Raw genomic sequence first — 24,441 nt, 5'->3', positions numbered from 1 at the left:
GGCAGCATGGCGGCGGCGGGGCCGGGCGCTGCGGGCACGGCGCGGGTGTCGAGCGGGCGGGAGTTGGGCTGCGTGCCGGAGGTGGCGGCGGCTCTGGGGGCGGTGGCCCGGCAGGGGTGAGGCGGTTTTTATTTTACTGTTAGCAGTTGCCCCGATTTGGGCCTTTTTTATTTCTTTCTTTTTTCTTTTTTTTTTCTGGTATTTAGGTTCGATTTTCTCTGCGCTCCGCTTTTCCATCCCCGTCACCGCCGCGAGTTTCGGCTGCTGCCCGCCAAGGAGCGGCCCGGCCCGCAAACCCGGTCCGACCTGCTGCTGGCCGGGAGGGGTACGGCCCGGCGGGGATCCGATGGGGATCTGTGGGGTCTTACGGGGCTTTATGGGGTCTTACGGGGCTTTATGGGGTCTTATGGGGCTCTATGGGGTCTTATGGGGCTCTGTGAGGTCTTATGGGGATCTATGAGGTCTTAAAGGGCTCTATAGGGTCTTATGGGGCTCTGTAGTGTCTGTGAGTCTCTATGGGGTCTCTGTGGGGTCTTATGGAGCTCTATGGGGTCTTATGGGATCCTATGGGGATCTTATGGGGCTCTATGGGGTCTTATGGGGCTCTATGGGGTCTTACAGGGCCGTGTGGAGTGTCTGTGAGTCTTTATGGGGTCTCTATGGGGTCTCCATGGGGTCTTATGGGATCCTATGGGGATCTATGCGGTCTTAAGGGGCTCTGTGGGATCCTATGGAGCTTTATGGGATCTTATGGGGCTGTGTGGTGTGTCTGTGAGTCTCTATGGGGTCTCCGTGGGGTCTTATGGGGTCTTATGGGGTCCTATGGGGATCTATGCGGTCTTATGGGATGCTATGGGGTCTTATGGGACCCGATGGGGATCTATGGGGTCTTAAGGGACACTATGGTTCTTTTATGGGGTCTCTCTGGGGCCTTATGGGGTCTTATGGGGCCCTATGGGGTCTTATGGGGTCCTATGTGGTTTTATGGGGCTGTGTGGAGTGTCTGAGTCTCTGTGGGGTCTTATGGGGCCCTATGGGGTCTTATGGGCCTCTATGGGGTCTTGTGGGATCTCATGGGGCTCTGTGGGGTCTTATGAGGATTTATAGCGTTTGTGTGGGGCTCTATGGGATCTTAGGGGTCGCTATGGGGTCTCTATGGGATCCTATGGGGCTCTATGGGGTCTTATGGGGTTGTGTGGAGTGTCTGTGAGTCTCTGTGGGGTCTTATGGGGTCTTATGGGATCCTATGGGGTCTTATGGGATCCTATGGGGATCTATGTGGTCTTGTGGGATCCTATGGGGTCTTAGGGGACCTGATGGGGATCTATGGGTTCTTATGGGGCTTTGTGGAGTGTCTGTGGGGTTCTATGGGGTCTCGCGTGGATCTGTGGGGTCTCTGTGGGGTCTTATGGGGTCTTATGGGATCCTATGGGGTCTTATGGGATCCTATGGGGATCTATGCGGTCTTGTGGGATCCTATGGGTTCTTAGGGGACCTGATGGGGGTCTATGGGTTCTTATGGGGCTTTGTGGAGTGTCTGTGGGGTTCTATGGGGTCTCGCGTGGATCTGTGGGGTCTCTGTGGGGTCTGATGGGGTCTTATGGGGTCTTAGGGGTCTCCATGGGGTCCTGTGGGGCCTTATGGGGTCTCCGTGGCTTCATATGTGATTCTATGGTGCTCTGTGGGGTTTCCCTGGCGCCGTATGGGATTCTATGGGGTTTCTGTGGGTACGACCCCCCCCAGAGGGCCCCAAAACCCCGTTGTGTCCCCCCAGACTGGAACACCCTGATCGTGGGCAAGGTGTCCCCGTGGATCCGGCCCGACTCCCCGCTGGAGGCCGTCAGGAGGAACTCGGAGGCGGTGAGGGGGGGATGGGGGGAGAAACGGGGGGTTTGGGGGGGATTTGGGGGGAGGAATGGGGGGAGAAAGGGAGAAAATGGGGTTGGGGGGAGGAATGGGGGCAGATGGGGGGGAGAAAGGGGGGTTGGGGGAGGAATGGGGGGAGAGAAAGGGGGGAGGAATGGGGGCAGATGGGGGGGTTGAATGGGGGGAGAAGGGGGGGAGAAGGGGGGAGGAATGGGGGCAGATGGGGGGGAGGAATGGGGGGAGATGGGGAGGAGGAATGGGGGGAGATGGGGGGAGAAGGGGGAGGAGGAATGGGGGGGAGGAATGGGGGGAGATGGGGGGAGGAATGGGGGGAGATGGGGGGAGGAATGGGGGGACATGGGGGGAGAAGGGGGAGGAGGAATGGGGGGAGATGGGGGGGAGGAATGGGGGGAGATGGGGGGAGGAATGGGGGGACATGGGGGGAGAAGGGGGAGGAGGAATGGGGGGAGATGGGGGGGAGGAATGGGGGCAGATGGGGGGGTTGGGGGGGATTCAGGGGGGAGGAATGGGGGGAGAAGAGGAGAAAATGGGGTTGGGGGAGGAATGGGGGGAGATGGGGAGGAGATGGGGGGAGAAAGGGGGAGGAATGGGGGCAGGAATGGGGGAAGAAGGGGGAGAAAGGGGGGAGGAATGGGGGGAGAAAGGGGGTATGGGGGGAGAAGGGGGGAGGAATGGGGGCAGATGGGGAGGAGGAATGGGGGGAGAAAGGGGGGAGATGGGGAGGAGGAATGGGGGCAGAAGGGGGGGAGGAATGGGGGGAGATGGGGGGGTTGAGGGGGGAGATGGGGGGAGGAATGGGGGGAGGTGGGGGGAGAAGGGGGGAAGAATGGGGGCAGGAATGGGGGCAGAAGGGGGAGAAAGGGGGCAGGGGGGGGGAGAAAGGGGGAGGAATGGGGGCAGATGGGGGGAGGAATGGGGGGAGAAAGGGGGTTTGGTGGGAGGAATGGGGGGAGATGGGGGGAGGAATGGGGGCAGGAAGGGGGGGAGATGGGGGGGTTGAGGGGGGAGAGAGGGAGGAGGAATGGGGGGAGAAAGGGGGCAGAGGGGGGGGAGAGGGGGGGAGGAATGGGGGGAGAAGAGGAGTAAATGGGGTTGGGGGAGGAATGGGGGGAGATGGGGGGGTTGAGGGGGGAGATGGGGGGAGGAATGGGGGGAGGTGGGGGGGAGGGATGGGGGAGAAGGGGGAGGAATGGGGGGAGGAATGGGGGGAGAAAGGGGGCAGAGGGGGGGGAGAAGGGGGGAGGAATGGGGGGAGAAAGGGGGGAGATGGGGAGGAGGAATGGGGGGAGAAGGGGGGGAGGAATGGGGGCAGATGGGGGGATTTGGGGGGAGGAATGGGGCAGATGGGGGGGTTGGGGGGGATTTACGGGGGAGGAGTGGGGGGAGAAGAGGAGAAAATGGGGTTGGGGGGAGGAATGGGGGGAGATGGGGGGGTTGAGGGGGGAGAGAGGGAGGAGGAATGGGGGGAGGTGGGGGGGAGGAATGGGGGGAGAAAGGGGGAGGAATGGGGGCAGGAATGGGGGAAGAAGGGGGAGAAAGGGGGGAGGAATGGGGGCAGATGGGGGGGAGGAATGGGGGGAGAAGAGGGGGAGAAGGGGGAGGAGGAATGGGGGGAGATGGGGGGGCGGAATGGGGGGAGATGGGGGGGAGAAGGGAGGAATTGGGGGCAGATGGGGGGGTTGGGGGGGATTTAGGGGGGAGGAAGGGGGGGAGAAGAGGAGAAAATGGGGTTGGGGGAGGAATGGGGGGAGATGGGGGGAGGAGTGGGGGGAGAAAGGGGGGAGAAGGGGGAGGAGGAATGGGGGGAGATGGGGGGAGAAGGGGGGGAGAAAGGGGGCTTGGGGGTAGGAATGGGGGGAGATGGGGGGATTTGGGGGGAGGAAGGGGGGTGTGGGGCTGAACTGTGGGGTTTGGGGGCTGAATTGTGGGGGTTCTGGTTGGAATTGTGGGGTTTGGGGTCGGAATTTTGGGGTTTTTTGTCAGAATTTTGGGGTTTCTGGTCTGAATTTTGTGATTTTTGCTGTGAATTTTGGGGTTTTTTGTCAGAATTTTGGGGTTTCTGGTCTGAATTTTGGGGTTTTTGGTCCAAATTCTTCGGTTTCTGGTCCAAATTTGTGGGGTTCTTGGTCAGAATTTTGGGATTTTTGGTCTGAATTTGGGGTTTTTGGTCGGAATTCTTGGGTTTTGGTCGGAAATTTGGGGTTTTTGGTTCAAATTTTGGATTTTTGGTCCCAATTTTGGGTTTTTGGTTCAAATTTTGGGATTTTTGGTTCGAATATTGGGATTTTTGGTCGGAATTTTTGGGTTTTGGGTCGGAATTTTGGGATTTGGGGTCCGAATTTTGGGGTTTTTGGTCCAAATTTTGGGGTTTTTGGTCCAAATTTTGGGGTTTTTGGTTGGAATTGTGGGGTTTGGGGTCTGAATTGTTGGGTTTTTGGTCTGAATTTTGGGGTTTTGGTCAGAATTTTGGGGTTTTTGGTCGGAATTTTGTTATTTTTGGTCCAAATTTTGGGGTTTTTGGTTGGAATTTTTGGGTTTTTGCTCCTATTTTGGGGTTTTTGGTTGGAATTGTGGGGGTTTTGGTCATAATTGTTGGGTTTTGGTCTGAATTTTGGGGTTTTTGGTTGGAATTTTTGGGTTTTTGCTCCTATTTTGGGGTTTTTGGTTGGAATTGTGGGGGTTTTGGTCATAATTGTTGGGTTTTGGTCTGAATTTTGGGGTTTTTGGTTGGAATTTTTGGGTTTTTGCTCCTATTTTGGGGTTTTTGGTCAGAATTGTTGGGTTTTGGTCAGAAATTTGGGGTTTTTGGTCGGAATTTTGTTATTTTTGGTCCAAATTTTGGGGTTTTTGGTTGGAATTTGGGGTTTTTGCTCCTATTTTGGGGTTTTTGGTGGGAATTGTGGGGTTTTTGGTCAGAATTGTTGGGTTTTGGTCAGAATTTTGGGGTTTTTGGTCTGAATTTCATTATTTTTGGTCGGAATTTTGGGGTTTTGGTCTGAATTTTGGGGCTTTTGGTTGGAATTTCGTTATTTTTGGTCGGAATTTTGGGGTTTTTGGTCGGAATTTCGTTATTATTGGTTGGAATTTTGGGGTTTTTGGTCTGAATTTCATTATTTTTGGTCGGGATTTTTGGGTTTTTGGTCGGAATTTCGTTATTATTGGTTGGAATTTTGGGGTTTTTGGTCTGAATTTCATTATTTTTGGTCGGGATTTTTGGGTTTTTGCTCCTATTTTGGGGTTTTTGGTCTGAATTTCATTATTTTTGGTCGGGATTTTTGGGTTTTTGCTCCTATTTTGGGGTTTTTGGTCTGAATTTCATTATTTTTGGTCGGAATTTTGGGGTTTTGGTCGGGATTTTGGGGTTTTTGGTCGGAATTTCGTTATTTTTGGTCGGAATTTTTGGGTTTTTGCTCCTATTTTGGGGTTTTTGGTCGGAATTTCGTTATTTTTGGTCGGGATTTTGGGGTTTTTGGTGGGAATTGTGGGATTTAGGTGTTAATTGTGTGGTTCCTGCAGGCCCTGCAGCAGGAGCTGGATTTTGCTGCCTACCTGGGGGTCCCCGCTGTGCTGCTGCCCCTCAGGGGCCCCCACTGCCCCAACCTGGCCCGCGGGCTGTGTGCGCATCTGCAGGGGGCGCCGCACGGGGCTGCTGTGAGTACGGGGGATAATTAGTGCTAATTAAGGCTTAATTGGGGTTTTGGTGGGGTTTAATGGGGTTTGGTGGGGTTTAATGCGGTTTAAGTGGGGTTAATTGGGGCTTAATGGGGGTTAATTGGGGCTTAAGGGCTCTGCAGGGGGCGTCGCACGGGGCTGCTGTGAGTACAGGGCTTAATTAGTGCTAATTAAGGCTTAATTGGGCCTTTGCTGGGGTTTAGTGGGGTTTTGGTGGGGTTTGATGGGGTTCAATGGGGTTCAATGGGGTTTAAGTGGGGCGTAATGGGTCTTAATGGCTCTGCAGGGGGCACCGCACGGGGCTGCTGTGAGTACAGGGGTTAATTAGTGCTAATTAAGGCTTAATTGGGCCTTTGGTGGGGTTTAGTGGGGCTTTGGTGGGGTTTGATGGGGTTAAATGGGGGTTAATGGGGGTTAATTGGGGCTTAATGGGGGTTAATTGGGGCTTAATGGCTCTGCAGGGGGCGTCGCACGGGGCTGCCGTGAGTATGGGGGATAATTAGTGCTAATTAAGGCTTAATTGGGGCTTTGGTGGGGTTTAATGGGGTTTGGTGGGGTTTAATGCGGTTTGGTGGGGTTTAATGCGGTTTAAGTGGGGTTAATTGGGGCTTAATGGGGGTTAATTGGGGCTTAAGGGCTCTGCAGGGGGCGCTGCACGGGGCTGCCGTGAGTACGGGTTCATTAGTTCTAATTAAGGCTTAATTGGGCCTTTGGTGGGGTTGAATGGGGTTTTGGTGGGGTTTGATGGCGTTAAATGGGGGTTAATGGGGGTTAATTGGGGCTTAATGGCTCTGCAGGGGGCGCCGCACTGGGCTGCCGTGAGTACAGGGTTCATTAGCGCTAATTAAGGCTTAAATGGGCCTTTGCTGGGCCTTTGGTGGGGTTAAATGGGGTTAAATGGGGTTAAATGGGGTTTGAGTGGGGATTAATTGGGGCTTAAGGGCTCTGCAGGGGGCGCCGCACAGGGCTGCCATGAGTACGGGGGTTAATTAGTGCTAATTAAGGCTTAATTGGGCCTTTGGTGGGGTTTAGTGGGGTTTTGGTGGGGTTTGATGGCGTTAAATGGGGGTTAATGGGGGTTAATTGGAGCTTAATGGGGGTTAATTGGGGCTTAATGGCTCTGCAGGGGGTGCCGCACGGGGCTGACGTGAGTACGGGGCTTAATTAGCGCTAATTAAGGCTTAATTGGGCCTTTGGTGGGGGTTAGTGGGGCTTTGGTGGGGTTAAATGGGGTTTAGTGGGGTTTAAGTGGGGCTTAATGGGGGTTAATTGGGGCTTAATGAGGGTTAATTGGGGCTTAATGGCTCAGCAGTGGGTGCTGCACAGGGCTGCAGTGAGTACAGGAATTAATTAGTGCTAATTAAGGCTTAATTGGAGTTTAATGGCGCTTTGGTGGGGTTTAGTGGGCCTTTGGTGGGGTTGATGTGGGGGCTTAATGGGTGTTAATTGGGGCTTAATGGGGTTAATTGGGGCTTAATGGCTCTGCAGGGGGTGAAACATGGGGCTGCGGTGAGCACGGGGGGTTAATTAGAGTTAATTAAGGCTTAATTGGGGCTCAGTGGTGATTAATGGGTCTTAATGGGGTTTAATGGGTCTTAATGGGGTTTAATTGAAGCTTAGAGAGTGTTAATGGGGCTTAATTGATTTTAATAGAGCTTAATTGAAGCTTAATTGAACTTAATGGGGTTTAGCAAGGTTTTAATGGGCCATAATGGGGCTTGTTGGGTCTTAATAGGGTCTAATTAAAGCTTAATGAGACTTAATGAGGCTTAGTAGGGTCTTAATGGGGTTTAATTGAGCCTTAGTGGGGCTTAATTGTGCCTTAATGGGGTTTAATTGAGTCTTAATGGGGGTTAGTGGGTCTTAATGGGGCTTAATGGGTTTTTAATAAGCCTTAATAAAGTTTTAATTTATGCTTAATGAAGTCCAGTGTGGTTTAGCAGCATCTTAATGGGCCATGACGGGGTTTAATTGAGTTTTAATGAGCTTTAATTAAAACCTAATGAGTCTTATGAGGCTCAGTATGGTTTTGATGAGTCTTAACGGGGTTTAATGGGTCTTAACGAGGTCTAATTGGGGTTTGGAGGGTGTTAATTGGGGACGCGGTGGGTTTGATTGGTGCCTCAGGCTCGTTAATGGGCGTTAATTGCGTTAATTGCTGCAGGTGTGGGTGCGCGTGCCCCTGCTGGCCCCCGAGGACGGGCGCGAGGACGCCATCGCTAACGAGCCGCTGCCTAACGAGGGCGACGGGCGGCAGGAGGAGCGGACGTGGCACTGGTGGGTCGTTAATGAAGTTAATTAACTAATTAATGGGGGGGGCGTTAATGAAGTGCGGGTGCGAAAACGAGGATTTGGGGCCTTTGCAGGTGGAACAACTTCCGGACTCTGTGCGACTACAACAAGAGGGTCGGGCTGGGTGAGTGGCAGGAAGGGGCGGGGCCACAACAGGAAGGGGCGGGGTCACGGCAGGAAGAGACGGGGCCACGTCAGGAAGGGGGCGGGGCCACAAAAGGGAATGGAGCAGCAACGGGAAAGGGCGGAGCCATGGAGAAAAGGGGGTGGGGCCACGGCAGGAGGGGGGTGGGGTTGTGACAGGAAGAGGAGGAGCCACGGCAGGAAGGGGAGGGGCCATGGATGGGAAAGAGAGGGGTCACAAAAAGGGAGAGGTGGAGGCGTGGGTGAAAGGGGGTGGAGCCAGAAAAGGAAAAGGCGGAGCTATGGGTGAAAGAGGGTGGGGCATGGGAAGGAAGGGGCGGGGTCACGGCAGGAAAGGGCGGAGCGGGGAGAGGAAGGGGCGGGGTGACGAATAGGTGGCAATGCTGAGACAGGAAGGGGCGGGGCTTGTGCCTGTGGGTGGGGCTAGAGCTGAGTGGGCGGGGTTTGGGAGGGAAGGGGCGGGGCTTGTATCCCATATATGGTGGTTGGGGTCGGGTGGGGCTATATGTGGGCGTGGCCAAGGCTTTTGGGGGCGGAGCTTAGAGGGTCAACGGGGGAAATCTATGAAGGCATTGGAGGAATAGCGGTGTGGGGGTGGGGCAATGATGAAGTGGGCGTGGCTACATCTGCAGGGGGCGGGGCTTAATCCTTTCTTCTCTTTCCGCCTTGTGGGCGGAGCCACGTGCTGATGGCAAAGGGGGGCGGGGCCTAAGTCACCCATAGGGCACTATGGGGTGGCAAATGGGGATGGGCGGAGCTTCGGCCTCAAAAGGGGGCGTGGCCTCTCGTTTGTCCCCGCCCAGCGCTGGAGGTGGGCCCTGATTTGCCGTCAGCGGAGGCCATCGACCGCTGGCTGGGGGAGCCGCTGCGGGCGGCCATCTTGCCCACCAGCATCTTCCTCACCAACAAGAAGGGCTTCCCCGTCCTGTCCCGGCCCCACCAGCGCCTGCTGGGCCGCCTGCTCAAGGTGAGCGGGGATGTGGGGCTGGGATGGGGGGATGTGGGGCTGGGATGGGGGGGGAGGTGGGGCTGGGAAGGCGGGGATGTGGGGCTGGGATGGGGGGATATGGGGCTGGGATGGGGGGATGTGGGGCTGGGAAGGGGGGATGTGGGGCTGGAAGGGGGGGATGTGGGGCTGGAATGGGGGATGTGGGGCTGGGATGGGGGGATATGGGGCTGGGATGGGGGGGAGGTGGGGCTGGGATGGGGGGATGTGGGGTTGGCAAGGGGGCTGTGGGGCTGTAGGGGATCTGTGGGGCTGTGGAGGGTCTATGGGGCTGGGAAGATGGCTGTGGGGCTGGAAGGGGGGAGGTGGGGCTGGGAAGGGGAGATGTGGGGCTGGGATGGGGGGTGTGGGGCTGGGATGGGGGGTGTGGGGCTGGGAGGGGGGCTGTGGAGCTGGGGGGCGCTGTGGGGCTGGTAAGGGGGGATGTGGGGCTGGAAGGTGGGATGTGGGGCTGGAAGGGGGGATGTGGGGCTGGGAAGGGGGCTGTGGAGGTTCTGTAGGGCTGGAACGCTGTGGGGTTGGGAGCTGGGCTGTGGGGCCTCTATGGGATCTCTATGGGGTCGCTATGGGGTCCCTATGGGGTTCTTATGGGGTCACTACTGCTATGGGGCCGCTATGGGGCTGCTCTGGGGTCGCTATGGGGTCCCTATGGGGTTCTTATGGGGTCACTATGGGGCTGCTATGGGGTTTCTATGGGGGCGCTATAGGGCCACTATGTGGTCCCTGTGGGGTCATTATGGGGTCACTACTGCTATGGGGCCACTATGGGGTCTCTATGGGGTCCTTATGGGGTCACTACTGCTATGGGGCCCCTATGGGGCTGCGTTGAGGTCGCTGTGGGGTCCCTATGGGGTCCTTATGGGGTCACTACAGCGATGGGGCCTCTATGGGGCAGCTATGGGGCTGCTCTGGGGTCGCTCTGGGGTCCCTCTGGGGTCCTTATGGGGTCACTACTGCTATGGGGCTGCTCTGAGGTCGCTATGGGGTCCCTATGGGATCGCTGTGGGGCGGCTATGGGGCAGGCAGTGCCCGCCATCGTTTCCCCCCGCAGCTGGAGGTGCAGGTGGTGCTGTGGGGCGCCCCACACCACGAGCCCAAGCCGCTGAGCGCCTACCTGCAGTACCTGGAGCACGTGGGGCAGAACCGGCCCCCGCCATCGGCCTACGAGCTGTTTGCGCGAGGATACGAGGATTACCTGCAGTGCCCCCTGCAGGTGGGGGGGCCGGAAGGGGCGGGGCAGGAAGTGGGAGGGGCTTGGAGGGGCGGGGCAGGAAGTGGGAGGGGCTTGGAGGAGCAGGGCAGGAAGTGGGAGGGGCTTGGAGGGGCAGGGCAGGAAGTGGGAGGGGCTTGGAGGGGCGGGGCAGGAAGTGGGAAGGGCTTGGAGGGGCAGGGCAGGAAGTGGGAGGGGCTTGGAGGGGCGGGGCAGGAAGTGGGAGGGGGTTAAAGGGGCAGGAATTGGGGGAGTCCAAAGTCTGGATGACTTGCAGTGCCCCCGGCATGTGGGAGGAGTGGAAAGGGCGGGGCAGGAAGTGGGAGGGGCTTGGAGGGGCGGGGCAGGAAGTGGGAGGGGCTTGGAGGGGCGGGGCAGGAAGTGGGAAGGGCTTGGAGGAGCAGGGCAGGAAGTGGGAGAGTCTAAAGTCTGGATTACCTGTAGTGCCCCCTGCAGGTGGGAAGGCCGGAAGGGGCGAGGCAGGAAGTAGGAGGGGCTTGGAGGGGCGGGGCAGGAAGTGGGAGGCCGTTAAAGGGGCAGGAAGTGGGAGAGTCTAAAGTCTGGATTACCTGTAGTGCCCCCTGCAGGTGGGAAGGCCGGAAGGGGTGGGGCAGGAAGTGGGAGGGGCTTGGAGGAGCGGGGCAGGAAGTGGGAGGGGGTTAAAGGGGCAGGAAGTGGGGGAGTCCAAAGTCTGGATTACCTGTAGTGCCCCCTGCAGGTGGGAAGGCCGGAAGGGGCGAGGCAGGAAGTTGGAGGGGCTTGGAGGGGCGGGGCAGGAAGTGGGAGGGGCTTGGAGGGGCAGGGCAGGAAGTGGGAGGGGCTTGGAGGAGCAGGGCAGGAAGTGAGAGAGTCTAAAGTCTGGATTACCTGTAGTGCCCCCTGCAGGTGGGGGGGCCAGAAGGGACGGAGCATGAAGTGGGAGGGGCTTGGAGGGGCGGGGCAGGAAGTGGGAGGGGGTTAAAGGGGCAGGAAGTGGGGGAGTCTAAAGTCTGGATTACCTGCAGTGCCCCCTGCAGGTGGGAAGGCCGGAAGGGGCGGGGCAGGAAGTGGGGAAGCTTGGAGGGGCGGGGCAGGAAGTGGGAGGGGCTTGGAGGAGCGGGGCAGGAAGTGGGAAGGGCTTGGAGGAGCAGGGCAGGAAGTGGGGGAGTCTAAAGTCTGGATTACCTGCAGTGCCCCCTGCAGGTGGGAAGGCCGGAAGGGGCGGGGCAGGAAGTGGGAGGGGCTTGGAGGGGCGGGGCAGGACGTGGGAGGGGCTTGGAGGGGCAGGGCAGGAAGTGGGAGGGCGTTAAAGGGGCAGGAAGTGGGGGAGTCTAAAGTCTGGATTACCTGCAGTGCCCCCTGCAGGTGGGAGGGCCGGAAGGGGCAGGGCCGGAAGTGGGAGGGGCTTGGAGGGGGGTGGGGAAGAAAGTGGGAGGGGCTTGTATGGGGCGGGGCAGGAAGTGGGAGGGCTTTAAAGGGAAGGGCAGGAAGTGGGAGGGGTTTAAAGTGAGATATCAGGATTACCTGCAGCGCCCCCTGCAGGTGGGAACGTCGGAAGGGGCGGGGCAGGAAGTGGGAGGGGCTTGGAGGGGCGTGGCAGGAAGTGGGAGGGGCTTAAAGGGTGGAACAGGAAGTGGAGGAGTCTAAAGTGGGATGTTTGGATGACCTGCAGCGCCCTGTAGAGGTTTGAGGATTAAAGGGGCGGGACAGGAAGTGGGAGGGGCCTAAGGGGGCGGAGCCTAAGGGGACGGAGTGCAGAAGGTAAGGCATTGGGGGCAATGGAAGGGGTGGGGCTTATGGTAGGGGGCGGGGCTTAATACGGATTCCAACCAATAGGAATGCAAAGGCTTGGCTGTCAGGGGCGGGGCTTAACGTGTTGGTTTGGTCCTGGGGGCGTGGCTTCGTGCATAGGATTGGAGGCGGGGCTTTCCATTGGCCAAAAGAGTGCGAACGGCGGGGGGTTATGCTAATGAGGGGGCGTGGCTTGCTCTGACCCCGCCCCTTTTGGCGCAGCCCCTGATGGACAACCTGGAGTCGCAGACGTACGAAGTCTTCGAGAAGGATCCAATCAAATACAGCCAATACCAGCAGGTGGGCGGGACTTCCGGCTTCGGGGGGCGGGACTTCCTCTGAGTGAGCGTGGCCACGCCCCCTCTCTGACGCGGCCACGCCCCTTTTTGCCCATATAAGGCCATCTATAAATGTCTGCTGGACCGCGTGCCCGAGGAGGAGAAGGAAACCAACGTGCAGTGAGTGCTTGTGGGGCTGCCCCATAGCGCCCCATAGCGCCCCATAGCGCCCCACTGTGTGCATCTGCGCTGCGGGGTTTCTATGGGGCAGCCATGGGGCGCTATGGGGTATCTATGGGGCACCTATGGGGCAGCTATGGGGCGGCTGTGGGGCAGCTATGGGGCAGCTATGTGGTGGCTGTGGGGCAGTTGTGGGGCAGCTATGGGGCAGCTATGGGGCAGTTATGGGGGCAGCTATGGGGTCTCTATGGGGCAGCTGTGGGGCAGCCATGGGGCAGCTGTGGGGCAGCTGTGGGGAGGCCATGGGGCAGCTATGGGGCAGCTGTGGGGCAGCTATGGGGCAGCCATGGGGCAGTTATGGGGCAGCCATGGGGGCAGCTATGGGGTCTCTATGGGGCAGCTGTGGGGCAGCCATGGGGCAGCTGTGGGGCAGCTGTGGGGCAGCCATGGGGCATCTATGGGGAGGCCATGGGGCAGCTATGGGGCAGCTGTGGGGCAGCTATGGGGCAGCCATGGGGCAGTTATGGGGCAGCCATGGGGGCAGCTATGGGGCAGCCATGGGGCAGCTATGGGGCAGCTATGGGGCAGCTATGGGGCAGCCGTGGGGCAGTTATGGGGCAGCCATGGGGGCAGCTATGGGGCAGCTGTGGGGTGGCCATGGGGCAGCCATGGGGCAGCTATGGGGCAGCCGTGGGGCAGCCGTGGGGCTGACGCTGGCTCCCCGCAGGGTGGTGCTGGTGCTGGGCGCAGGGCGCGGGCCGCTGGTGAACGCAGCACTGAGGGCCGCCCGCATGGCGCAGCGCCGCATCCGAGTGTTTGCTGTGGAGAAGAACCCCAACGCCGTCGTCACGTGAGTCACAGCCACCACAGCGACCCATAGCGACCCATAGAGACACATAGCGACCCATAGCGACCTATAGGGACCCATAGCGACCATAGGGACCCATAGCGACCATAGGGACCCATAGCGACCCATAGGGACCTATAGGGACCCATAGCGACCATAGGGACCCATAGCGACCCATAGCGACCTATAGGGACCCATAGCGACCCATAGAGACACATAGCGACCCATAGCGACCTATAGGGACCCATAGCGACCATAGGGACCCATAGCGACCCATAGGGACCCATAGCGACCCATAGGGACCCATAGCGACCATAGGGACCCATAGCGACCCATAGGGACCCATAGCGACCCATGGGGACTCATAGAGACCCATAGCGACCCATAGAGACACATAGCGACCATAGGGACCCATAGCGACCATAGGGACCCATAGCGACCCATGCGGACTCATAGAGACCCATAGCGACCATAGGGACCCATAGCGACCCATGGGGACCCATAGCAACCATAGGGACCCATAGCGACCCATGGGGACCCATAGCAACCATAGGGACCCATAGCGACCATAGGGACCCATAGCGACCCATGGGGACCCATAGCAACCATAGGGACCCATAGCGACCCATGGGGACCCATAGCGACCATAGGGACCCATAGCGACCATAGGGACCCATAGCGACCCATAGCGACCTATAGGGACTCATAGCGACCCATAGCGACCTATAGGGACCCATAGCGACCATAGGGACCCATAGCGACCATAGGGACCCATAGCGACCCATGGGGACCCATAGCGACCCATAGGGACCCATAGCAACCTATAGAGACCCATAGCGACCCATAGAGACACATAGAGACCCATAGGGACCCATAGAGACCCACAGAGACCCATAGGGACCCATAGCGACCCATAGAGACCCATGGGGACCATAGGGACACATAGCGACCCATAGCGACCATAGCAACCTATAGGGACCCATAGCGACCATAGGGACCCATAGCAACCCATGGGGACCCATAGCAACCCATAGGGACCCATAGCGACCCATAGCGACCCATAGCAACCTATAGGGACTCATAGCGACCCATAGCGACCTATAGGGACCCATAGCGACCATAGGGACCCATAGCGACCATAGGGACCCATAGCGACCCATAGGGACCCATAGCAACCTATAGAGACCCATAGCGACCCATAGAGACACATAGAGACCCATAGGGACCCATAGAGACCCACAGAGACCCATAGGGACCCATAGCGACCCATAGAGACCCATGGGGACCATAGGGACACATAGCGACCCATAGCGACCATAGCAACCTATAGGGACCCATAGCGACCATAGGGACCCATAGCGACCCATGGGGACCCATAGCGACCCATAGCAACCTATAGGGACCCATAGAGACCCATAGAGACCCATAGTGATCCATAGGGACCCATAGCGACCATAGGGACCATAGGGACCCATAGCGACCCATAGCGACCTATAGGGACCCATAGCAACCTATAGCGATCTATAGGGACACATAGCAACCATAGGGACCCATAGCGACCCATAGTGACCATAGGGACCCATAGCGACCCATAGAGACACATAGAGACCCATAGCGACCATAGGGACTCATAGCGACCCATAGGGACCCATAGCAACCGTGGGGACCCATAGCAACCCATAGCGATCTATAGGGACCCATAGAGACCCATAGGGACTCATGGTGACCCATAGGAATCCATAGCGACCCATAGAGACCCATAGAGACCCACAGCAACACGTAGGGACCCATAGCAACTCATAGAGCCCCATAGCACCCCACAGCACCCCGTCTCCCCCCGTCGCAGGCTGGAGAGCTGGCAGTACGAGGAGTGGGGCTCATAGGTTGTCACCCCCATAACCATCCTGTAGGATACCATAGTACTCCATAGCGCCCCATAGCACCCCATAGCGCCCCATATCACTCCATAGCACCCCATAGGACCCCATTGAACCCCATAGCGCCCCATAGCACCCCATAGCGCCCCATAGAGCCCCATAGCGCCCCATAGCATCCCATAGCGCCCCATAGAGCCCCATAGCACCCCATAGCACCCCATAGTGCTCCATAGCACCCCATAGCGCCCCATAGCACCCCATAGCGCCCCATAGCGCCCCATAGAGCCCCATAGCACCTCATACAGCCCCATAATACCTCATCGAACCTCATAGCAACCCATAGCGCCCCACAGCGCCCTATAGAGCCCCATAGTGCACCATAGTGCCCCATAGCACCGCATAGCACCCCATAGCACCGCATAGCACCCCATAGCACCCCATAGGACCCCATTGAACCCCATAGCACCCCATAGCACCCTATAGCGCTCCATAGCACCCCATAGTGCCCCGTAGTGCCCCATAGCACCCCATAGAGCCCCATAGCACCCTATAGAGCCCCATAGCACCCCATAGCGCCCCATAGCACCCCATAGGACCCTATTGAACCGCATAGCACCCCATAGCGCCCCATAGAGACCCCATAGCACCCCATAGCACCCCATAGCACACCCTAGCGCCGCATAGCACCCCATAGTGCCCCATAGCGCCCCATAGAGCCCCATAGCACCCCATACAGCCCCATAACACCCCATCGAACCCCATAGCACCCTATAGCACTCCATAGCGCCCCATAGTGCCCCATAGCGCCCCATAGCACCTCATAGAGCCCCATAGCACCCTATAGAGCCCCATAGCACCCCATAGTGCCCCATAGCACCCCATAGCACCCCATAGAGCCCCATAGCGCCCCATAGCACCCCATAGCACCCCATAGCACCGCATAGTGCCCTATAGCACCCCATAGCACCCCATAGCACCCCATAGCGCCCCATAGCACCCCATAGAGCCCCATAGCGCCCCATAGCACCCCATAGCACCCCATAGCACCGCATAGTGCCCTATAGCACCCCATAGCACCCCATAGCGCCCCATAGCACCCCATAGCGCCCCATAGCACCCCATAGCACCCCACAGCGCCCCATAGCGCCCCATAGCACCCCACAGCGCCCCATCTCCCCCCATCGCAGGCTGGAGAGCTGGCAGTACGAGGAGTGGGGCTCGCAGGTGTCACCCCACAACCACCCTGTAGGATACCATAGCGCCCCATAGCGCCCCATAGAGCCCCATAGCACCCCATAGAGCCCCATAGCACCCCATACAGCCCCATAACACCCCATCGAACCTCATAGCACCGCATAGCACCCCATAGCACCCCATAGCACCCCATAGCACCCCATAGCGCCGCATAGCACCCCACAGTGCCCCATAGCACCCCATAGCGCCCCACAGCGCCCCGTCTCGCCCCGTCGCAGGCTGGAGAGCTGGCAGTACGAGGAGTGGGGCTCGCAGGTGTCGGTGGTGCAGCGCGACATGCGCGAGTGGCGCCCCCCGGAGGCCGCCGACCTGCTGGTGTCGGAGCTGCTGGGCTCCTTCGGGGACAACGAGCTGGCGCCAGAGTGCCTGGATGGCGCCCAGCCCTGCCTGAAGGGTGCGTGGGGGGATGGGGGGCGGGGGGTCGGAGGGGAAGGGGGAGCCGTAGAAATGGGGTTGGGGGTCTGGGGTTTGGGGTTGGGGTCTGGGGGGATGAGAAGTCTGGAGTTTGGGGTCTGGGGGGGATGTGGGTTTGGGGTCTGGGGTCTGGGGGGGGATATGGGGTCCGGGGGGATGTGGGGTGAGAGGGGGATGAGGAGTTTGGGGTCAGGGATTTGGGGTCTGGGGTCTGGGGGTGCTGGGGAGCCATGGGGGTGGGGTTTGGGGTCTGGGGGAGATGTGGGGTCTGGGGTTTGGGGTCTGGGGTCTTGGGGGGATCTGGGGTCTGGGGGGATGTGGGGTGGGGGGATGTGGGGTCTGGGGGGCATGGAGTGGGGTTTTGGGTCTGGGGGGGATGTGGGTTTGGGGTCTGGGGTCTGGGGGGGGATATGGGGTCCGGGGGGATGTGGGGTGAGAGGGGGATGAGGAGTTTGGGGTCAGGGATTTGGGGTCTGGGGGGATGTGGGGTGGGGGGATGTGGGGTCTGAGGGGGATGTGGGGCCTGGGGTTTGGGGTCTGGGGTCTGGGGGAGATGTGGGGTGGGGGGGATGTGGGGTCTGAGGGGGATGTGGGGTGAAGGGGATGAGGAGTTTGGGGTCAGGGATTTGGGGTCTGGGGTCTGGGGGGATGAGGGGTGGGGGGGGATGTGGGGTTTGGGGTCGGAGGGGAAGGGGGAGCCGTAGAAATGGGGTTGGGGGTGTGGGGTTTGGGGTTGGGGTCTGGGGGGATGAGGGGTGGGGGGATGTGGGGTCTGGGGTCTGGGGGGATGAGAAGTCTGGAGTTTGGGGTCTGGGGGGAATAAGGGGTCTGGGGTTTGGGGTCTGGGGTCTGGGGGGGACGGGGAGCCATGGGGGTGGGGTTTGGGGTCTTGGGGGGATGTGGGGCGGGGGGGATGTGGGGTCTGGGGTCTGGGATTTGGGGTCTGGGGTCTGGGGGTGCTGGGGAGCCATGGGGGTGGGGTTTGGGGTCTGGGGGAGATGTGGGGTCTGGGGTTTGGGGTCTGGGGTCTTGGGGGGATCTGGGGTCTGGGGGGCATGAGGGGTGGGGGGGATGTGGGGCGGGGGGCCGTGGAGTGGGGTTTGGGGTCTGGGGGGGATGTGGGTTTGGGGTCTGGGGTCTGGGGGGATGAGGGGTGGGGGGGATGTGGGGTCTGAGGGGGATGTGGGGTGAAGGGGATGAGGAGTTTGGGGTCAGGGATTTGGGGTCTGGGGTCTGGGGGGGATGTGGGGTTTGGGGTCGGAGGGGAAGGGGGAGCCGTAGAAATGGGGTTGGGGGTCTGGGGTTTGGGGTTGGGGTCTGGGGGATGAGGGGTGGGGGGATGTGGGGTCTGGGGTCTGGAGTTTGGGGTGTGGGGTCTGGGGGGGCTGTGGGCTTTGGGGGAGATGTGGGGTCTGGGTTTTGGGTCTGGGGTCTGGGGGGGGATGAGGGGTCTGGGGGGGATGAGGGGCCTTGGTTTTGGGGTCTGGGGTTTGGGGTCTGGGGCGGACGGGGAGCCGTGGGGTTTGGGGTGTGGGGCATTGAGGACCCATAGATGTGGGGGCTGGGGGGGCTGGGGGCCCATAGAAGGGTGGCTGGGGTCACTTATGGGGCCGTCGCAGAGATGGGGGGAGCATCCCTTGTGGATGTGTGGGTCAGCGATGGAGGCACTTATGGGGTCAGGTGTGGGGTCGGTTATGGGGTCACGTGTGGGGCTGGTTATGGGGTCAGCTATGGGGTCACTTGTGGGGTCAGTTATGGGGTCAGCTATGGGGTCACTTGTGGGGCTGGTTATGGGGTCAGGTGTGGGGTCGGTTATGGGGTCACGTGTGGGGCTGGTTATGGGGTCAGCTATGGGGTCACTTGTGGGGCTGGTTATGGGGTCAGCTATGGGGTCACTTGTGGGGCTGGTTATGGGGTCAGGTGTGGGGTCGGTTATGGGGTCACTTGTGGGGCTGGTTATGGGGTCAGCTATGGGGTCGCTTGTGGGGCTGGTTATGGGGTCAGCTATGGGGTCACTTGTGGGGCTGGTTATGGGGTCAGTTATGGGGTCGCTTGTGGGGTCGGTTATGGGGTCACTTGTGGGGCTGGTTATGGGGTCAGTTATGGGGTTGCTTGTGGTGTCACTTCTGGGACGCGTCCAGAGCTACTTGTGGGGTGACTTATGGGGTGACCCATGGGGTGACTTATGGGGTGACTTGTGGGGCCGCCCCACAGCCGGGGGGGTGAGCATCCCCTGCTCCTACACGTCCTTCCTGGCGCCGCTCTCCTCCTCCAAGCTGTACAACGAAGTGCGCGGCTGCAGGGAGAGGGACCGGCATCCCGAGGTGCGGCGTGTGGGGCGGCGTGTGGGGCGGGGGGCGCTTGTGGGGCTGGGCACTTGTGGGGCAGGAGGCGGTTGTGGGGCTGGGCACTTGTGGGGCTGGACACTGGTGGGGCGGGGGGCGGTTGTGGGGCTGTGGGGCACTTGTGGGGCTGGGTGTGGGGCGGGGGGACACGTGTGGGGCGGGGGGACACTTGTGGGGCTGGGTGTGGGGCGGGGGCGCTTGTGGGGCTGGGCACTTGTGGGGCGGGGGGCGGTTGTGGGGCTGTGGGGCACTTGTGGGGCTGGGTGTGGGGCTGGGGGACACGTGTGGGGTGGGGGGACACTTGTGGGGCTGGGTGTGGGGCGGGGGGCGCTTGTGGGGCTGGGCACTTGTGGGGCTGGACACTGGTGGGGCTGGGTGTGGGGCGGGGGCGCTTGTGGGGCTGGGCACTTGTGGGGCGGGGGGGCGGTTGTGGGGCTGTGGGGCACTTGTGGGGCTGGGTGTGGGGCGGGGGGACACGTGTGGGGCGGGGGGACACTTGTGGGGCTGGGTGTGGGGCGGGGGCGCTTGTGGGGCTGGGCACTTGTGGGGCGGGGGGCGGTTGTGGGGCTGTGGGGCACTTGTGGGGCTGGGTGTGGGGCTGGGGGACACGTGTGGGGTGGGGGGACACTTGTGGGGCTGGGTGTGGGGCGGGGGGCGCTTGTGGGGCTGGGCACTTGTGGGGCTGGACATGTGTGGGGCTGGGGATGGGGCTGCGTGGGGGGCTGGACGCTGGTGGAGTTGGGTGTGGGGCTGGGGGACACTTGTGGGGCTGGGTGTGGGGCGGGGGGACACGTGTGGGGCGGGGGGACACTTGTGGGGCTGGGAGTGGGGCGGGGGGCACTTGTGGGGCGGGGGGCGGTTTTGGGGCTGTGGGGCACTTGTGGGGCTGGGTGTGGGGCTGGGGGACACTTGTGGGGTTGGGCACTGGTGGGGCTGGGTGTGGGGCTGGGGGTACTTGTGGGGCTTTGGGGCACTTGTGGGGCTGGGCACTTGTGGAGCACTTGTGGGGTTGGGGGGCACTTGTGGGGCTGGCAGGCACTTGTGGGGTAGGGGGGCACTTGGGCTGGGTGTGGGGCTGGGGGCACTTATGGGGCTATGGGGTATCTATGGGGCGGCTATGGGGCAGCTGTGGGGCACTTGTGGGGCAGCTATGGGGTACTTATGGGGTTATGGGGCATCTATGGGGTGGCTATGGGGCAGCTGTAGGGCGGCTATGGGGCACTTATGGGGCTATGGGGTATCTATGGGGTGGCTATGGGGCACTTATGGGGCAGTTATGGGGCACTTATGGGGCTATGGGGTATCTATGGGGCGGCTATGGGGCAGCTGTGAGACACTTGTGGGGCAGCTATGGGGCACTTATGGGGCGGCTATGGGGCACTTATGGGGCTATGGGGTATCTATGGGGCGGCTATGGGGCAGCTGTGGGGCACTTGTGGGGCGGCTATGGGGCACTTATGGGGCGGCTATGGGGTACTTGTGGGGCTATGGGGCATCTATGGGGCAGCTGTGGGGCACTTGTGGGGTGGCTATGGGGCACTTATGGGCAGCTATGGGGCAGCTGTGGGGCGGCTATGGGGCACTTGTGGGGTGGCTATGGGGCAGCTGTGAGACACTTGTGGGGTGGCTATGGGGCAGTTATGGGGCTACGGGGTATCTATGGGGCGGCTATGGGGCAGCTGTGGGGCGGCTATGGGGTTTCTATGGGGCGGCTATGGGGCAGCTGTGGGGCACTTATGGGGCAGCTATGGGACACTTGTGGGGCTATGGGGTATCTATGGGGTGGCTGTGGGGCGGCTATGGGGCACTTGTGGGGCAGTGATGGGGCGGCTATGGGGCACTTATGGGGCAGCTACGGGGCACTTATGGGGCAGCCCCACAGGCGCAGTTCGAGACGCCCTACGTGGTGCGGCTGCACAACTTCCACCAGCTGGCGGCGCCGCAGCCCTGCTTCACCTTCCAGCACCCCAAGCCAGGTGGGGGGGGGGGGCGGGACTTCCTGTTTTGGGGGCGGGACTTCCGGGCGGCGCTTCCGGTGGGAGGGGCTTCCGGGGAGGGCTTCGCGTGGGCGGGGCTAAAGGAGCCGCGCTCTTAAAGGGGCGGAGGCCAAAAACCAACCTCCCCCGTTGTCTCCAATGATGACATTGCGATGTGGGCGTGGCCTCATCATGGCCCCTCCCCTCGCGATGACGTCGCCCCTGGGGGGGGGCGTGTCCTGAGGGTAGCCCCTCCCACTTCCGGTTGCAGACCCCTCAGAGGACAACAGCCGTTACCGGCGGCTGTCGTTCCCGGTGGCGGTGACCACGGCCCTGCACGGCTTCGCCGGCTACTTTGAGACCGTCCTCTATGGAGACGTCACCCTCAGTACGGCCAATGGCGGGCCGCGGGAGGAGGGGAGCCGGCCAATGGGAGGCCACAGCGGGGAGGAGGGGGCGGGGCTTCCGGTGTGGTGAATGAAAAGGGGAGGGGGGAGGGGGTGGGGCTTGGGATTGCGGGGTGGGGCTTGGAGGCTGAGGGGGTGGGGCTTGAGGTGCTTGTAGCCAATGGGAGCTGAGCGAGGGCGGAGTTACTGTTGAGTCCGTTGGGGATGGGCGGGGCTTGCCGTTAAAGGGCGGGGCTTGAGGAGTTTGCAGCCAATGGGAGATCGCGGCTACAGCGAAAGTCAATGGGGGATTGGGTGGTGCTTGGGGTTAAGGGGTGGGGCTTGAGAAGGTTGCAGCCAATGGGAGATCGGACGGAGCGGGAGGGGGTGGGGCTTCTGTTGTGGTCAGTGGAGTGGGGGTAGGCTTTAAGGGGCGGGGCTTGAGGTGGTTGCAGCCAATGGGAGATCCGACAGGGCAAAAAGGGGTGGGGCTTCCGTTCTGGTCAATGGAATGGGGGTTAAGGGGTGGGGCTTGATGTGGTTGCAGCCAATGGGAGGTCGGAAGGGGGAGAATGGGGTGTGGCTTCCGGTGTGGTCAAAACCAGAGTGGGTGGGGATTTAGGGGTGGGGCTTGGGGTTGATGGGCGTGGCTGGGCCAATGAGAGTGGGAGGAAGGGGCGGGGCTAACGGTGGGCGTGGCCCCGCAGGTATCCGCCCCGAGACGCACTCACCTGGGATGTTCTCCTGGTTCCCCATCTTCTTCCCTTTGAAGGTACGCCTGGGGGCGGCCATCTTGGATCCGCCTGTCGGGTTCAATGCGGGCGGCCATCTTGGATCGGTCCATTGAGGTGCCATTGGTGGCGGCCATCTTGAATGCACCCATTGGTTTCAATCGGGCGGCCGTCTCGGCTTGACGCAGCCATCTTGGGTCCCTTTGTGTTCCATTGGTGGCGGCCATCTTGGATCCCTTGTGTTCCATTGGTGGAGGCCATCTTGGAGCTATCATGGCTGCGGGCAGCCATCTTGGATCCATGCCTTAGTGGGTGGGCAGCCATCTTGGCTGCAGGCAGCCATGTTGGATCCATCCCTTGGTGGGTGGGCAGCCATCTTAACTGTGGGCAGCCATGTTGGATCCATTCCTTGGTGGATGGGCGGCCATCTTAACTGTGGGCAGCCATGTTGGATCCATTCCTTGGCAGATGGGCGGCCATCTTAACTGTGGGCAGCCATCTTGGATCCATCCCTTTGTGGGTGGCCGGCCATCTTAACTGTGGGCAGCCATCTTGGATCCATTCCTTGTTGGATGGGCAGCCATCTTAACTGTGGGCAGCCATCTTGGATCCATGCCTTGGTGGGTGGCCATCTTGGCTGCAGGCAGCCATCTTGGATCCATCCCTTGGTGGGTGGCCATCTTGGCTGCGGTCAGCCTTCTTAGATCCATCCCTCGGTGGGTTCTTGGGACACCCTCCCCGATTGGCCGCCCGATCTCTGAGCCCCGCCCCGTCTCCCCGCAGCAGCCAATGGCGGTGCAGGCAGGGCAGACGGTGGTGCTGTCGTTCTGGCGCCGTGCGGCCCCACAGAAGGTTTGGTACGAGTGGGCCGTGACCGAGCCGGCCTGCTCCGCCCTGCACAACCCCGCCGGCCGCTCCTACACCATCGGACTGTGAGCAATAAAGACTCAGACACCGCGCTTCCGGTGGCGGACATCTTGGTTTCGGGGAGGACTGCATGGGAGGGGGGCAGCCATCTTGGGTTGGGGGCGGATATCTTGGATTGGGGCGGCCGTATGGGGATGGGGGCAGCCATCTTGGATTTGAGTGAGAATGAGTTGGGGGAAGACGTCTTCGTTTGGGGGCGGCCATATTGGGATTGGGGTGGGCATCTTGGGGCGGACATCTTGGATTGGAGTGAGAATGAGTTGGGGGCAGCCATCTTGGATTGGGGGAGGACATCTTGGGTGGAGGGCGGACATCTTGGATTGGGGTGGCCGTATTGGGACGGGGGCAGCCATCTTGGGTTGGGGGCTGACGTCTTGGGTGGGGTGCAGCCATCTTGGGTTGGGGTGGACATCTTGGATTGGGGCAGCCATATTGGGATGGGGACAGCCATCTTGGGTTGGGGGAGGACGTCTTCGTTTGGGAGCAGCCATATTGGGATTGGGGTGGGCATCTTGGATTTGAGTGAGAAAGGGTTGGGGCAGCCATCTTGGATTGCGGGTGGCCATCTTGAGGGCAGACATCTTGGGTGGGGAGCAGCCATATTGGGTTGGGGGTAGCCATCTTGGATTGGAAGCGAACGTCTCAGGATCTCATTGAACTGGGGGTGGCCATCTTGGATTCGGGAGCCATCTTGGGTTGGGGATTGATGCCTTGGATTGGGGGCGGCCATCTTGGATTGGGGTCGCGCTGGGTTGGGGGCAGTCATGTTGTACTGGGGGCAGCCATCTTGGGTTAAAAGACATCCTCTTGGTTGGGGCGGCCGTCTTAGACGTTGGGCAGCCATTGTGGGGTGGGGCGGCCATGTTGGCTTGGGGGCCGCGTCGCTCTTTGTGTGGCCATTATCTGCGGCCATTGTTGCCCATATTTTGCCCCATTGGCGCCATTTTTCAGCTCCTTTCTCCCCGTTTGCCCCCAAAGATCCCGCACATCTTCTCAGTCTCCCCTTTCTGCCGCAATTTTCCCGGTTTTAAGGACATTTTTCCACATTCAGGCCAATCTCCCCACGTCCTTTATGGGGTTTTCCCATTTCGTGCCGCTTTGTCCCCTTTTTTGCCCATCTTCTTCCGTTTTCTGCCCCTATTCTCCCCGTTTTCACCTCCCTGAGGCTTCACCCTCCCCCAGTAGGCCGCGTTTCCGTGGCAACGCCTCTCCCGGAAGGGGCGGGACCGCGTCGTCACAGCGACA

At 60.4% G+C, this 24,441-nt stretch overlaps 1 protein-coding gene across 6 annotated transcripts; it reads left to right on the top strand.

Annotated features, from left to right (window-relative positions):
- Positions 1-6: 6 nt before the first annotated feature.
- Positions 7-23,205, top strand: PRMT5 (protein arginine methyltransferase 5; the record flags this gene model as incomplete). Of its 6 annotated transcripts, XM_079551172.1 has the most annotated exons (18): positions 7-116; positions 207-325; positions 1,775-1,860; positions 5,404-5,538; positions 5,846-5,866; positions 7,724-7,836; positions 7,926-7,975; positions 8,799-8,962; positions 10,053-10,214; positions 12,204-12,281; positions 12,381-12,439; positions 13,167-13,289; positions 16,636-16,811; positions 19,046-19,155; positions 21,059-21,152; positions 21,424-21,540; positions 22,246-22,310; positions 23,053-23,205. In XM_079551172.1, 18 exons carry the CDS (start codon positions 7-9, stop codon positions 23,203-23,205), a joined length of 1,935 nt encoding a protein of 644 aa, XP_079407298.1. The 6 variants fall into 6 exon arrangements, with proteins under 6 accessions (XP_079407298.1, XP_079407300.1, XP_079407301.1 ...); XM_079551174.1 differs by lacking the exon at positions 5,846-5,866 and having other exon boundaries at positions 5,416-5,538; XM_079551175.1 differs by lacking the exon at positions 5,846-5,866 and having other exon boundaries at positions 19,046-19,119.
- Between the last annotated feature and the right edge of the window lie 1,236 nt (positions 23,206-24,441).

This window comes from Tetrao urogallus, assembly GCF_951394365.1.
Source record: "Tetrao urogallus genome assembly, contig: scaffold_187, whole genome shotgun sequence".
In the NCBI taxonomy this organism is placed as follows: Eukaryota; Metazoa; Chordata; class Aves; order Galliformes; family Phasianidae; genus Tetrao; species Tetrao urogallus.
Note: the sequence above shows the minus strand (reverse complement) of the source record. Positions and strands in the feature narration are given on the sequence as shown.